This window comes from Octodon degus, unplaced genomic scaffold, assembly GCF_000260255.1.
Source record: "Octodon degus isolate 3935 unplaced genomic scaffold, OctDeg1.0 scaffold00011, whole genome shotgun sequence".
Taxonomy (NCBI): domain Eukaryota; kingdom Metazoa; phylum Chordata; class Mammalia; order Rodentia; family Octodontidae; genus Octodon; species Octodon degus.
Window position 1 is genome coordinate 14,568,041 of NW_004524587.1, and position 14,515 is coordinate 14,582,555.

Sequence of the window (14,515 nt, forward strand, 5' to 3'; positions counted from 1 at the left end):
GACTGACTGACTGACTGACTGACTGACTGACTGACTGACTCACTATTTCACCATATAGTCGGAGCTGGCCTTGCATGTACTGTGTAGACCAGGCTGGCTCTAAACTCACAATCCTCCTGCCTCAGCCTTCTGAGTGGTAGAATTACTGGTATGAACCACCATGCCCAGTTTATCACTGATACCTTACTGAAAAATGGCTATGGCCCTTTTCTTGGCTTTTTTTAGATCATGAAATTTCATGGAAAGATATTGACAAATGTGGCTCTGTTGGCTCAGAGCATCTACCAAGGCACGTGAACACAGTCTATTCTGTCCCCTGGATGGAGAGAAATCAGCAGGCCCCTGGTTTTGGAACTGGGAGGGGGAGCCACTCATCCTTAGCAGGACGCAAGGGTAGTAACCCTCTGCCCAGGACTGTGGAGACAGCTTCCCGTCACTCTGGGACTGAAAATCTCAGTGGGACTCAGCTCACCTGGACTGGTGTTGGATGCAGGCTGGCAGCAGCAAATAGGCAGGTTCCAGAGGACTGACAGGTGAATGAATGGTAAAACTTTTCTTCATGTCCCTGTTTCCCTTTTCGAAGCCATCCTATGAATAATGTGTTTCAGTATCTAACACTACTCCTTTTTTTTGTCACAGCACTTGACCTGTTACCTATCACTCAGTTGACTATGTAATTGTTAGTCACATGCCATCTCTCTTCCTGGAGTTAAACACTTTTTTTTTCCTTGTTAAACTTTGTTCTAATGGGTCTCAAAATTCTGTGACAGACTTTTGGCCAAGTTGTTTCCATTAAAAAGTATTGATTTTAAAAACTAATAACTTAAAACTGCCACACACAAAAAAATGGTCCATAAAACATTCTCCTTTCCTTCTCAAGGTTATTGTTATTGTTAACCAGTCTTTCACTATTAAACTTAAATGGCCAATTGAGAGAAACAGTTCTGAGACTGGTCTTCCACCACTGATTAAGACTGGGGTGTCAGGTGTCAGGGATAATATTCTTTTAGCTTTCTGAGCTTTCCAGGCAGACTTGGTGACCTTGCCAGCTCCAGCAGCCTTCTTGTCCACAGTTGTGTTTTTTTTTTGTGGAACTGGGGGTTGAACTCAGGCCCCTGTGCTTGCCAGGCAAGTGCTTATTCTGCTGAGCCATCTCCCCAGCCCCTTGTCCATACCTTTGATGACACCCACAGCAACTCTGTCTCATAGCACAAACAGCGAAACGACCCAAAGGTGGGTAGTCAGAGAAGCTCTTGACACACATGGAGTTAAGCACTTTCAAGGCAGGTTTGCAGCTGTTTCCCCAGTGTTATTATGGCCTTGGCTCCCAGATTGGTCAGCAGATGTTTAGTAGAATAAATGAGATGGACATTTGGTCCACAGTGGTCTATTGGCTGTCAAAATCATCCTCTACAGCTCTGCGCATTCTTGTAGGGCCTTTTATTCTCAGCCTCAGTGACCTTAGGCCTATGAGAGTTTGCCCAGAGTTCTTTGTATCAGCCAGTTTGGCTATCCTGTTTGGATCTGCATCTTTGCCTGGCCATTTGCCTACAGCCCAACTCAGATCTTGTCATCAAGTCATGGCCTTGCAGTGACTCCTAGGGTCTTTCAGACTTGTAGGAAAAACATTGCTATGGACTGTGGAGGTTGGAATAACTTGTTTCCTCATTCTTCTAGAATCATTTCAAGACTTCCTCGGTACCTTTGGGAGGCAGGGCTAAGCAGACCTGTGTAGGTCATTCCCTGACCCACTCTGTGGTCCAACTGCAGCCAACCTGTACTTAGATCTCATGGATTATGGAATACAGTCAGTGTCTGTCTGTCTGTCTGTCTGTCTCTCCCTCCCTCTCCCTCTCCCTCTCCCTCTCCCTCTCCCTCTCCCTCTCCCTTTCTCTTCCTGTAGGTGGGGGATTAGTATTACCTCTATTTTTCAGATGAGCTCAGAGAAGTTGGGTCACTTGCCCAGAGATCACACTGAAAATAAGTGATAGAGCTTGGACTCCTTCCAGGATCCTGTGGTCCTTTTCTGAGCCAGGAGTAAGTAGCATCTGGCTACACTGAGATCCATGGGGGCAGCTCCCAGGCAGACTAGAGGGCATAGAGGCCTTCCAGATTTTGTGACTGCTGACCCTGCATGTGGGACTCTGAAGTGGCTTCAGGCAGGTGGATAAAGAGTTAATACAGAACAAAATAGCTCTCCAAAGAAGTAAATCATCTCTCTACACCATGGTTTTTCATCTGTAGACTAGTGTTAGGCAGTGCCTACCTTCCAAGATTATTCCGGGAGACCTGTTGTCAGACCTCACTTGGGCTATCTTGGTAGGTTTCTGTTTTTTTGCTGAGTGAAGCTTGGAGGAGACTGGGAACCTCTAAGGAGTCAGCTGTTTGAAAACCTCTTAGGTCAAAAGCTCAGGAACTCTCAGAAAATGATGAAATTTTATCTAAAAGAGAGCTATGGAGTCTTCAGCGAGGCTCCATTGGTCCTGTGTCATTTCTCAATCTGATCTGGATATTCTGATGCTCGTCCCCTAGTGTAAATTTTTCAGATCTGCTCTTTGTTGTTATTATTTTGTGGTACTAAGGATTGAATCCAAGGTCTTTGCTCTGGGCTACATCCCCAGCCTTTTTTTTTTTTTTGGTAGAGTCTTACTAAGTTGCCAAGTTGCCAGGCAAGACCCAAACTTGTGATCTATCTTTCTCAGTCTTCCACCATGTCCAGCTCCTGCTCATATTTGGAGTCCTGCTTCCTTCCACTCTCACTTCCAGTTTAGAGCAAAGACTTTGGAAATGTAATCCCTTCTCTTGACAGGAGAGTTGGAGGATGCACAGACCACTGTTATCTGGGCTTTGCTGACTTAGAACTGTGGAGGCCTCTGAATAAGTGCAGTCAGGAGATGGGGAGCTGCCACCTTCCCACCTTCCATCTCACTATCACCTTAGAGACATTGGAGCATCTAGATCAGGGATGTATATTGCCTCCCATCCCCCCCCCCATCACATCTGACAGAGTTGTGACTACTGGAAAATCATTTAACCTCTCAGGTTTACCTTCTGCATCTATAAGATGGGATGTGAATGCCTCCTTCATAGAATTAGTATAGTGATTAGATTGAGTAATGTATGGCAAAGGGTTTGTTACACTCATAGGTTTCCATAAACATGTGTTGGGTCAACAGAAAGGTCAGGCCTAAGTGGTCTGAGGACAGAGATCTCTTGGGTTTAGTCCTTTCTAGCAGACTTCCCTTGAGAGAATGGAAGAGATGTAGACAGTTACATAAGCATCTGACTTCTATTCTGGCCAGGGCCCCTAACAAAGGCCAGCCTGAGGCTAAACCTACAAGGTTGGGTTAATCTACCATGTATGTGGCCACCAACTCCACACAAGCCTGGAAATGTGGAGGGGACCAAGGAGTTGGCCTTACCTAATAGTCTAATTACTGTTCTTTCCTCCCACAGGTATTGCCTTCACAGACCTCCCGGTAAGTACTACCAGTGGGTCTTCCTGGTGCTGGGCTCCTGGGGGGTGCCCGGGAGGAAGATGATGGTACCTACAATGGCAAGGTGTGGAGTCCGACCCTTTCTCCAACCAGGGATGTGTGCTGTGCTATTAGCTTGAGGGTGCCAGTAGGGAATACTTGCTGTCTTTCCTCTTTTCTCCAGCAGCAAGTCTTGCCTTCTTCTACAACTTAACAGGTGACAGAAATTTGTGATATTTCCAGAGGCAGCTGTGGGTTGGGCAGGGGTGGAATCAGGGCATCTCTGTAGCTCAACTGGTTGAGTCAATTCTATGTGGCTTATATAGCCAGTAGATTGGAGGTGCAGAATGTAGGGAACTACTCCTAAACCAGATCTGTACATACTCATCAGAGATTCCTGAGGAAAGCCAGGGCCCTCAGGGAGACAGATTGCTACCATTCAGGGTCCCTACTGGCTAGGGAGATGAGCTTTTTGGGGTTTTCTTAGAAAAGAATGGGGTTTTTATAGTCTTAGTTCAGGACTTATCCCCACCTACTATACCCCAGTCAACTACAGTGAGTCACTACAGGACTTGTCACATGTACAGCCTCCACCCAGAATGCCGGGCACCTGGCCCAGCTCTGTGTACCCTGGCTGGTTCTGGAAGCAATGAAGGTATGCTGACTTGCATGGATCCCAGGCATCTTGTAATACCCCAGGAAATGCCTTTGTGCCCTGAGGGGTCTCTGAAGCTCAACTGGGGCACCCAGGATCATGTTTAATCCTCCTGTCTGTTTATCAGAATCCTTCTTCCTTCCCACCTGAAGGCCTGCCAAAATAGGCAATGGGCCTAGGCAAAGTGAGCACACTCAAGAATCTAGTTGTGGAGACATGACGTGTGTTTACCAGATGAGTGTAGGCAGTGTACTATCAAGTGCTAGAACTTGTGGGGAGTATCCTTGTGGGCATTGATGGTCAGGGAAGGCTTGCTGGAGGAGATGGTCTTTGCTTGTATTATGGAGTCTAGGAGGGAAAGAAAGAAGTCTTTGGGTTCTGAGATGATGGTGGGCTAAGCCCAGTGTGCCCAGGAAAGGCACACTGTACTCAGAAATAACAAGAGGCCTAAGGATAGGTGAAGAGGAGACTGGAGGTGGGGGCAGGGAAGATGGTGTGCAGTGACATATGGAGAAGGTAGGTGAGAGGCTCTAGGCAGTGGCAGTGGGAGCCACAGGACACACTGAGGGGAATGATCTGGCATAAGCTGCTCATGGCAGGGGTCGGAGTGGAGGGGTAGGATAGAAAGCAGGGAGCACACATTTCATTGTGCTCTGTTGAGTGAGCTTCTGACAGGAAAGACAGCAGCCTTCTCTTCCCTTTGTCAATACCGAGGAGTGCAACTCACCTCATGCTTTGTTATCTTTTTTCTTCCCTTATCTCCTATGTCTGTCTTCCTGCTGCCTCCTATAATTTTTTCTTCTGATTCTGAGGATTGAACCTCACCATAGCCCCAGTCCTTTTTATTTTTTATTTTGAGACAGGGTCTTACTAAATTGCCCATGCTGGCCTCAAACTTGTGATCCTCCTGCTTTAGCTTCCCCAGTAATTGAGATTACAGGCATGCACCACCATATCAGGCTCTCTCATAGTGTCTCTCTGTCTGTCTGTCCCTCCCCTCTTTTTTGTTTTTGAGACAAGGTTTCTATCCATGCTGGCCTCAAGCTCACAGTCCTCCTGCCTTGTCTCCTAAGTTCTGGGCATACAAGATTTTGCCACCATGCCCAGCGCTCATATAGTTTTTTTGTTTGCTTGTTTGTTTGCTTTTTTTTTTCCTCCCCAAGAGATCCTTGGCCTTGGATGACGAACTTACGTCAGTGTACTCTGGCTGAGGTGGCTCTTGGGCTTTGGGGACTCTATGGCTTCTGGTACAGAGCAAGTGAGTGTCCATATTGAGACTTGCTTTGTTTCCTTTTGTTTTCTTCCCTCAAACTCTGGGTTGCAGTGTGTCTGGTAGGGTGCTAGACACAATGTGGCTTAGCTGCTGCTGTGTCCCATCTTGTAACTCTTTTCCAGCCCTAGCACACACCAGCAGGAGCCATGGAGTGAAGCAAGGCCCTGCCACCCCACTACCCTCTGGGTTGACTGACATTCATTCTCCTCCTCAGGCCAACCTCTACCCCACCGTAGGCCTGCAGACACCTGGGGAGATTGTGGACGCCAACTTTGGGCAGCAGCCCTTCCTGTTCGACATTGAGGACTACATGCGAGAGTGGCGTGCCAAGGTCCAGGGCACTGTGCACGGCTTTCCCATCAGCGCCCGGCTTGGCGAGTGGCAGGCAGTGCTGCAGAAGTGAGTGCCAACCCCCCAGGCCTCGTGCTGCTGTAGTCCACACAGTGCTACAAGCTGCTCCTATGAATCAAAGGGGGAGCATGCTTCTGGGAAGTGCTCTCAGGGGGATTTGGCCACTGCCCTGCTTCCCTTTCCTCAGTGGACAGCTCTGTGCCACCCTTCAGAGCTGCTCCTGCTTAAACCTCAGGCAGTTCAGAAGGTCCTTGTGTATAAAGGTCCTGTAAGGCTGTGTCCCTCTCTCAGGTCATTTTGCAGAAGACATTTTAGGACCCCCTGTGGTCTCTTCCTCTTGTGTAAAGTTTTTCCACCACTAGGAGTATATGTTCTGCCCATACTCTGGCCTGAGATCATCTCACAGGGTCCCCATCTAGCTAAATCCCTTGCTTCTATGGCATTGGTGGAGGAAGAGAGTCTGCTTAAGGACCACCCAATCTGGCTCCTGGCTGATTAATTCTCAGACTGTCATGGAAGCCAGTGGTACTAAGACTCCAATAGGAAGCCTGGTTTGGCCCTCTTCCAATGGCTAAGTAAAGCCTAGATCCCAGGGGTGGGGAAACGCATGGCTTTGCTCTTGGAGAAAAGCAGGGCTTTGCTCGGCCTGGTCATTGCCCTGTAGAAGCACCAAGGTGCCAGGGCCTTTGGGTGAGATTGGCATGCAAACTTGGTCTTTTTTTTGAAAGATACTGAGGCAGCCATGAGGGAGAGGGATGGTCAGACTCTTCTTATAAGTAGCAGTATGTCTGTGTCTCATTTCCAGCCCCTAGAGTAATGGAAAATGCTTCTGTGCCACACCCTGTAGGCCAGCCTGCTGGATGGGCATGAGAGGTGGAACTGCCCAGATTCTACAGGGGAATATTTGATAGTCTCAGCTTTCAGCACCTGAGCTCAGCACATGGGCATTTTTGTTTACATCTGTATATCCACATGCTTGTATGTGTGCATATGCAATATTTGCCAAAACCTATGTATAATCTGTGTTCTGTGGTTTCACATAGATTCATTTTATGCATATTGGGAATGGCTGGGTTATCTTGGAGACAAATTTGTCACAAGCCCCTTGGCAGGCTTCTGCTGGGAAGTCAGGTATCTTTTCTCTTTTGCTGGTGTACATAAACATTTTCCTACATATAGCAGATTTCATATATGAAATTTTACGTACATGAGATTATTTTCTTGGTGTCCTTTTAAGGAGTGGAATGTTGGGTCAAAGAGAATATACATTGTAGAGGCATTTGATAGTCACAAGGGCTTATCTAAACCATGTTTTGCCCAAAAATTTTACCCTTGTAATAGTTGTAATATAATAAAAATATTATAATAAATGTTTAACCCTGGGGCTGGTGAGATGGCTCAGTGGTCTAAAGCACCTACTTGGAACAAGCTTGGCAAAGCACAGGGACCGCGGTTCGATACCCAGCACCACATGCCAGCCAGCCCCGCCCCCTGGTGGGCTGAGCTGGCCACACACACACACAAATAAATAAAATTAAAAAAAAAAAAAACATTATAAAACATAGGCAACATACAGCCAAACTTCCATGCCTTCCACACAATAGTCTTTTGGATATTTCTTTCTTTCTTTTTTTGGTGGAACTGGGGATTGAACTCAGGCCCTTGTGCTTGCCAGGGAAGCACTTATTCTATTGAGCTATCTCCCCAGCCTAACCCTGTAGTTATAGTCCATGGTTTTGTTTGTTTAGAGACAGGTCAGCTTAGGCTGTCCTGAAACTTGCTGTGTAGCCCACGCTTCCCTTGAATTAACAATCCTCCTACCTCAGCCTCCTACAGAGTTATAATTATTATTCAGAATATACTATAATACATATTTTTATAAGAGGTTGTTTGTATTTGGTTGTATGTATTTACTTCTTTCTTTGTGCCAAGCATTTTACTTATATTGTCTCATTTACTTATTAAAACATAGGCAACAGGGGCTGGTGAGATGGCTCAGTGGTCTAAAGCACCTACTTGGAACAAGCTCAGCAAAGCACAGGGACCGCGGTTCAATCCCCCAGCACCACATGCCAGCCAGCCCCGCCCCCTGGTGGGCTGAGCTGGCCACACACACACACACAAATAAATAAAATTAAAAAAAAAAAAACATTATAAAACATAGGCAACATACAGCCAAACTTCCATGCCTTCCACACAATAGTCTTTTGGATATTTCTTTCTTTCTTTTTTTGGTGGAACTGGGGATTGAACTCAGGCCCTTGTGCTTGCCAGGGAAGCACTTATTCTATTGAGCCATCTCCCTGGCCCCCATCTTTTGGATATTTCTGTTAATGATAATGATGACTAGCTGGGCATTGTGACACACAACTCAGCACTCAGAGGCTGAGGCAGGATGATTGTGACAAGTTTGAGGCCAAGCTGAGCAACATGGTGATTTTAAGGTCAGCCTGAACTGCATAGCAACATCCTGTCTGAAAAAAGAAAAAAAAAAGTAATGATATTTGGTACATGTATCAACTTCCCATAATGAATGTAATCACTGTGTACTGCAAACATGTACTAATAAAAATGAGAATGTAAAAGATAATAGTAGTCACATCAGGCACATATACACCCCAAGGTATTCACTCCTATACATATCAGACATGAGAGTTTGTCCTTCTGTGCTCCACATTTGCACACATGTGCATGCACACACATTATATGTGTCACTGCTCAGCCAACTTGGAATGGGGTCAAATGATTACTGGGCATTAGGTCCTTTTCCAAAGATTTTGTTTCTGTTGGCCCTGCTTGTGCCTCCCTCTTTCCCGTAAAATCAGCCTGATATCTTGGCATCATGGGCCCCAAAGGATGTAGTGTAACATGGAGCAACTTGGCTCAAAGTTTAGCTCCCATCACTAGAGCCAGTGCTGCCAAGGGGCAGTTTTATTAGAGAAATGGGACACTCCTGCCTGGTGCAAGCAGCTGCTTCTGCATCTGTGGGGTAGTTGTGCATTTGCCGGGTATCCACTGGCAGGGAAGTTGCCATCCTGGCTAGCTGGATGCCCTATCAAGAAGCCTTGGGTAAGATTGTCAGCCATCTCTTGGCTTGCATTTCATGAGGTGGCAATTGCTTCTGTAAGCTTGGAACAGACACTCCTCTGAGCTGTGAGCACAGATATGACAAGACTTTCCCCCACCTGATAGTATGTACACTGTGGGAAATTTTCATTTTGTTTCCATCTCTTCAGTTTTTGTGGAGGTTGTACCTCTGAAATGTGTTTGCCTAAAGCTTTTTGGGGTAGTCTGTCCCATCAATTGGTCAGTGAAAAATATGGTTCTTTTTTTTTTTAGAAATATGGTTCTTGAGTGTCACCTTGAGCTCTTCTTTTTTCTAGCATGGTCTCATCTTACCTGGTGCATCATGGGTATTGTGCCACAGCCACTGCTTTTGCCCGAATGACTGAAACCCCAATTCAGGAAGAACAGACGTCCATAAAGAACAGACAAAGTAAGGTTAATTCTCCTCTACCTTTTGTGCCCTTACTGTCCCTAACTGCTCTCTGGCTCATGCCAGTCTTGGTTAACCTGTCAGAAATCCATCCTACTCTGGTCTTCACCAATTTGAAGACCAGCCCTCCACCCCTAGGCCACACCCAGGCCCTGATCCTGTTCTTCCTTTAAAACAACACTGTCCAGAACTGAGAAGGTCTCATTGTATACTGTCCAGGCCAGGTACAGGCAGGACCCTGGCATGGCTAGATTCCATTCTTCCATGCTTGGTTCCTTGGCCCGAAGTCCTAGATTCTATATAGCCTCCTATTCATACTTTTCAGAAAAAGTATTTGTGGGCAGGGGAGATAGCTCAGTAGAAGAAGCACTTGCCTGGCAAGCACAAGGTCCTGAGTTCAATCCCTGATACCACAAAAAAAGAGAAAAAGTATTTGCATCTTACCAGACCAACTGCCTGCCTTTCTTACCATTTATTTACCCAGCCTTCTGCTTGTTCATAGCTAGAGAGAGGACTGAATGGACAAATGGTGAAGCTGATGCTTGGTGGCTACTGTGGTAGTGCTTTCCTCTTCTCCTCACCTCTGATCCTGCTCTTTGCAGATAACTAATTCTTTCTTGGTCAGAGACAACTCTCTCCTAATGTTCATACAGGCATATGTACTGCCTCTTATCTTTTGGGGCCTTTTCATGGGAGGAGGAGTGGGACAGGACAGAGAGAGCCCACATAGGAGATAGGAGAGGAATGTGAGGGTGAGTGGATGTATGTATCTATGAGTGCCTGTGCTGTCTCTCTGAGCCTGTTGTCTCTATGTATATGGCTTTGTCTCCCAGAGAAGCTGCATTAGCCAGACAGACCCAAGGGGATCCCAGACTTGGGATCTACAAATGAGATCTCCTCAGACCCAGAAGTTACTCCCTAAAAGATGCACCAGTGCCCACGGCAAGAATGTGAAGGCGTGGCCGGCAAGATAGTTCAGCGGACTAACGTGCCTGCTTAGGCAAGTGCAGGGACTGCAGTTCGATCCCTGGCACTACAGAGCCAGAATCTGGGTGTAGTGGTGCATGTCTGTAATCTCAGCACTGGGGAGGCTGAAAGCAGGAAGATCACCATGAGTCTGAGCTGTGTAGTGAGACCCTGCAACAACCAAATACGTTTTTTAAAAAAAAGAGTGTGAAGGCAACAGCAAGATGCTTATGGTCCAAAAGGTGTCATCATCAGAGGCACCAGGGTGAGGAGAATGCCTTTCTTTCTCAGCAGGGAGCACACGGCAGCCTCTGAAACCAGTGCACTGTCGTGGCTTTTCCCTTGCAAGTCCTGGAAGAAAAGAGTATACCTGAAGCAACTGTCTGCCTATCCTCAGATCATGGGCCCTCCCACAGCTAGCACCTTCCTCCTAGCCAGGTCCTTGACCACCTACACCCCACAGGAATGGGCCTCCCAATACCCCGCCTGTCTGGGATGCAATTTCCCCTGTTTTCTCCTCTTATTCTTGAGGACTCCCTAAGCACAGGTTCTGCTCTGCAGCTAGACAGCCAAGTTCTCTCTAACCATTGATTCTGTGAGCATCTCCAGTTGAGTAGGCTGTCTGAGCCAGCCCATCTGACTTTGCTGGTTCCCTCCCCTGAGTTTGGCCAAGTCCCAGGCATGTGCTCCAAAGAGAATCTGTGACCCTCACTCACTATTACTGTTTTTGCTCTCTACAGAGATTCAGAAGCTGGTACTAGAGGGCCGAGTGGGCGAGGCCATTGAGACCACACAGCGCTTCTACCCTGGGCTGCTGGAACACAACCCCAACCTCCTCTTCATGCTTAAGTAAGTCTACGCTCAGGTACTCAAGCCCAGCCCCACAGCTGGCTGCAAGAAGCTGCAGTGTGGGCCAGGCTGAGAGCATTGCTGCTATGCTCCCTCCACAGGTGCCGACAATTTGTGGAGATGGTGAATGGCACTGACAGTGAGGTCCGCAGCTTGAGCTCCCGAAGCCCCAAGTCCCAGGACAGCTACCCTGGCTCCCCCAGCCTCAGCCCCCGGCATGGCCCTAGTAGTTCCCACATGCACAACACAGGTCAGCCACTCTCCAGAGGGCTCTGGGAAGGAAGGGCACCCCACATGCCCTTTTCTATACTGGGTTCAGGACTTGCCTGGTGCTGGATGGGGGAGAGGGAGTGGAAACTACTGTGGTTATCCCCAGGGCCCAGCTTGATGGCAAGCTGTCCCCTCCTCTGACTATCCCTGGCTTCTAGGAGCAGACAGTCCCAGCTGCAGCAATGGCGTTGCGTCCACCAAGAGCAAACAGAACCACAGTAAATATCCCGCACCTAGCTCCTCCTCCTCGTCCTCGTCCTCCTCGTCCTCTTCCTCCCCGTCCTCCGTCAATTACTCCGAGTCCAACTCAACAGACTCCACCAAGTCCCAGCCCCACAGCAGTACAAGTAACCAGGAGACCAGGTGCCTGTCTTGCTCCACTGTCTCTTCTCTGCTTCCACTCTGTGCCCATTGGGCCCACTGCAGTGTCCTTTGAATACTGTTCCCTGCCCTTCACTCCACCTCCACTGCTGTCCTGTGCCTGTAGTACTAGCTGTTGACCTGCCACCAGTCATGGCCTTGGCTCCTGGCCTTACTAAAGATTTAGCTGGTAATTTCCTTAGACCTGGCTTTCTCTGGAGGTGCTGGACCTGCCAGGCAGAAGGGGGTCTCCTCCAAAGAGACTGGGCCCATCATCAGCCCCAAGATACATAGTGAAGGGGCTTTTGTGGGATATGGCTTCTGCATAGCCAGGTTGGAAGGCAAGGTGCTTGGGCTGCAGGTTGCAGCTCTGAGTGGCTTTCAGCAGGTTTTGGATATACCTTCAGGCCCACCGGGGCTTAGCTTCCAGCCAAGGCCACAGAGATCCCCATTGGGTTGTGTGGAGCCCAGGCATTGAGGATGTAGAAGAGCTCTGTCAGTTTAGAAGAGCGAGGGAGGAGAAAGTCATGGAGGCAGAATTGGGACAAGAGCGACAATCAAGTGACAGGCCTCTGGGAATAGCTGTGGTAGAAGCCAGGTCTTGAAGACAGCAGGGAAACTTGAGCTGTCCTTTCATATTCCTGGTGACCCTCAGCTTATGTGCAGTGATCACAGCTAAAACCTGGATTGAGGCCCAACTAGGCTGCTCCAACCACATCCGCTGAGCCAACTCCCTTCAACTGTTCTCCACAGCGACAGTGAGATGGAGATGGAGGCGGAGCATTACCCTAATGGTGTTCTGGAAAGCATGACCACCCGCATTGTCAATGGTGCCTACAAGCATGAGGACCTGCAGACAGATGAATCAAGCATGGGTAAGGGCCATATATTAGCATGAGCTACCCTGGTGTTCCCTGAGAGGCCAAATAATGGGGCTGAGATGGCAGGCTTTGGCTGTTTGAAAAGCTCTATCCATACCAGATTCATTGCCTTCTTAGCCAGTCACAGATAGGTTCTGCAGCTGGCTTCAAATGTGTACAGTAGTCTAAGCTGCTGCCAGGACTAGGTTCAATGTATTTGGGGCTGGAGGAAGTTCAAGACTGTGGACACTCATATGTGTACCATGTATCTGTGCAGGGCAAGAAGAATGAAGCTTGCCTTCTGTCTGAGTCCTGGACTGTGGGCAAGGTGGATGAGAGCACCTCTGCTCTGGCTGTGCTTCTAGCCTTTGCTTGCCTCTAGCAGAACCTGCAGCTTCCTTGAGTCCTTCTTTCCCTTCCTCATCCCTCCTAAAGTGTTCTTACTGGCCTCTGGTTGCAGATGATGGGCATCCACGGCGGCAGCTCTGTGGGGGCAACCAGGCTGCCACAGAAAGGATTATCCTGTTTGGCCGTGAGTTGCAGGCACTAAGTGAGCAACTGGGCCGTGAGTACGGCAAGAATTTGGCCCACATGGAGATGCTGCAGGTAATGGACAAGCCAGGTCTTTACACAGAGCAGGCCTCCTTTTGGCACTGAGGCAAGGTGTCTCTAGGAGGGTCCAGGGGCAGCAGCAGTAGGGCAGAGTGGGCTCCAGTCTGGTCTGCAGTAGGCAGTGTGGTATCTAGGGTATACCCCATCCTCTTCAGGCTCTGGGAAGGATGCACCCTTGCCCAACTGTATGTCCAAGAATGGTGAGCACTCACTAGACACCATGAAGTGTCCTATCCCCTTCTAGAACCATGGAGCTGTTTGTGGTGTGTGATGCAGTCCTCTCAAAAATACCCTATCCCATAGGATGCCTTCAGCCTACTAGCATACTCAGACCCCTGGAACTGCCCAGTTGGCCAGCAGCTTGACCCCATCCAGAGGGAACCTGTGTGTGCTGCTCTCAACAGCGCCATTTTAGGTGAGTGCATGGAATAAAACAGACACTGACCCATGAATGCCCACGGTGGTCTGTTCACCTCATTCCCTGGAAAGAGCAGAGAGATAGGCACAGGCCCTCTCTGATGACTTATTGAACTCCTGGGCTTCCAGGGCTAAAACTAATTCCTGCTTTCCCTCTACCCAAATGACTTGGCTGCTAGATCATGAGTCGGGCCCTAACTGTGGACTAAAGCCAGCCCACTATTCTAGAGAAGGCTAGGGTCCACAGGTTCCTAGCATAACTACAGGGTCATGGCTTCTGGGACACTCAACAAAGACACTGAATACTATCTTCTAAGATATTTCATTGTTTTCCCCCACCTTCCACCCTCAAGTGAACTTTCACCTGGTCCCAAGCCCTGGGCATGACAGTGACCAGGACTTCTGTCTCCTCCACAGAGTCCCAGAACCTGCCAAAGCAGCCCCCTCTGATGCTCGCCTTGGGCCAGGCATCTGAATGTCTACGGCTTATGGCCCGAGCGGGCCTGGGATCTTGCTCTTTTGCCAGAGTTGACGACTACTTGCACTAGCTGACCATGCAGGCTGGCATCACCTGGCCCTCTTCAGCCCCAGGACTGGAGCAGCCCTGCCCTCCATAGGCATCTGGCCACAAGGACCTGGAAGCCATGGGCAGAGTTCACTCCTCTGGCCACCCCCCCCACCCCCCCGTTTCTCTCCCCTTCACGTGCAGCGGCCTGTGACACAGTATTGGCTGGTTACCCTCATGTAGCGCCTTCTCCTTTAAAGGGAGTTTTGTTTTGAGGGGTTGGGGTTTTTTAATCTTTTTCCTCCTGACTGAGCCACCAGTGTTTATCTCGGGAGAGTTTGTGCTGAGCTGGTTTCTGCTAATTTAGTGATGAAACCTATACAGGTTGGTGATAGCTTATTATTTTCATAAGTAAAAAAAAATGA

The 14,515-nt window shown here is 48.5% G+C and overlaps 1 protein-coding gene across 1 annotated transcript in view; it reads left to right on the forward strand.

Moving 5' to 3' along the window:
• Nucleotides 1-14,512, forward strand: part of Ranbp10 (RAN binding protein 10) — a 75,710-nt gene extending 61,198 nt beyond the window's left edge. Inside the window, exons 5-14 of the mRNA XM_004625855.3 lie at nucleotides 3,457-3,479; nucleotides 5,619-5,803; nucleotides 9,139-9,251; nucleotides 10,958-11,066; nucleotides 11,168-11,316; nucleotides 11,495-11,699; nucleotides 12,450-12,571; nucleotides 13,017-13,162; nucleotides 13,472-13,583; nucleotides 14,003-14,512. Coding sequence (XP_004625912.1) covers nucleotides 3,457-3,479; nucleotides 5,619-5,803; nucleotides 9,139-9,251; nucleotides 10,958-11,066; nucleotides 11,168-11,316; nucleotides 11,495-11,699; nucleotides 12,450-12,571; nucleotides 13,017-13,162; nucleotides 13,472-13,583; nucleotides 14,003-14,133 — 1,295 coding nt within the window. The 3' untranslated portion in view covers nucleotides 14,134-14,512. The remainder of the gene's footprint in view (nucleotides 1-3,456; nucleotides 3,480-5,618; nucleotides 5,804-9,138; nucleotides 9,252-10,957; nucleotides 11,067-11,167; nucleotides 11,317-11,494; nucleotides 11,700-12,449; nucleotides 12,572-13,016; nucleotides 13,163-13,471; nucleotides 13,584-14,002) is intronic.
• Nucleotides 14,513-14,515: the final 3 nt, after the last annotated feature.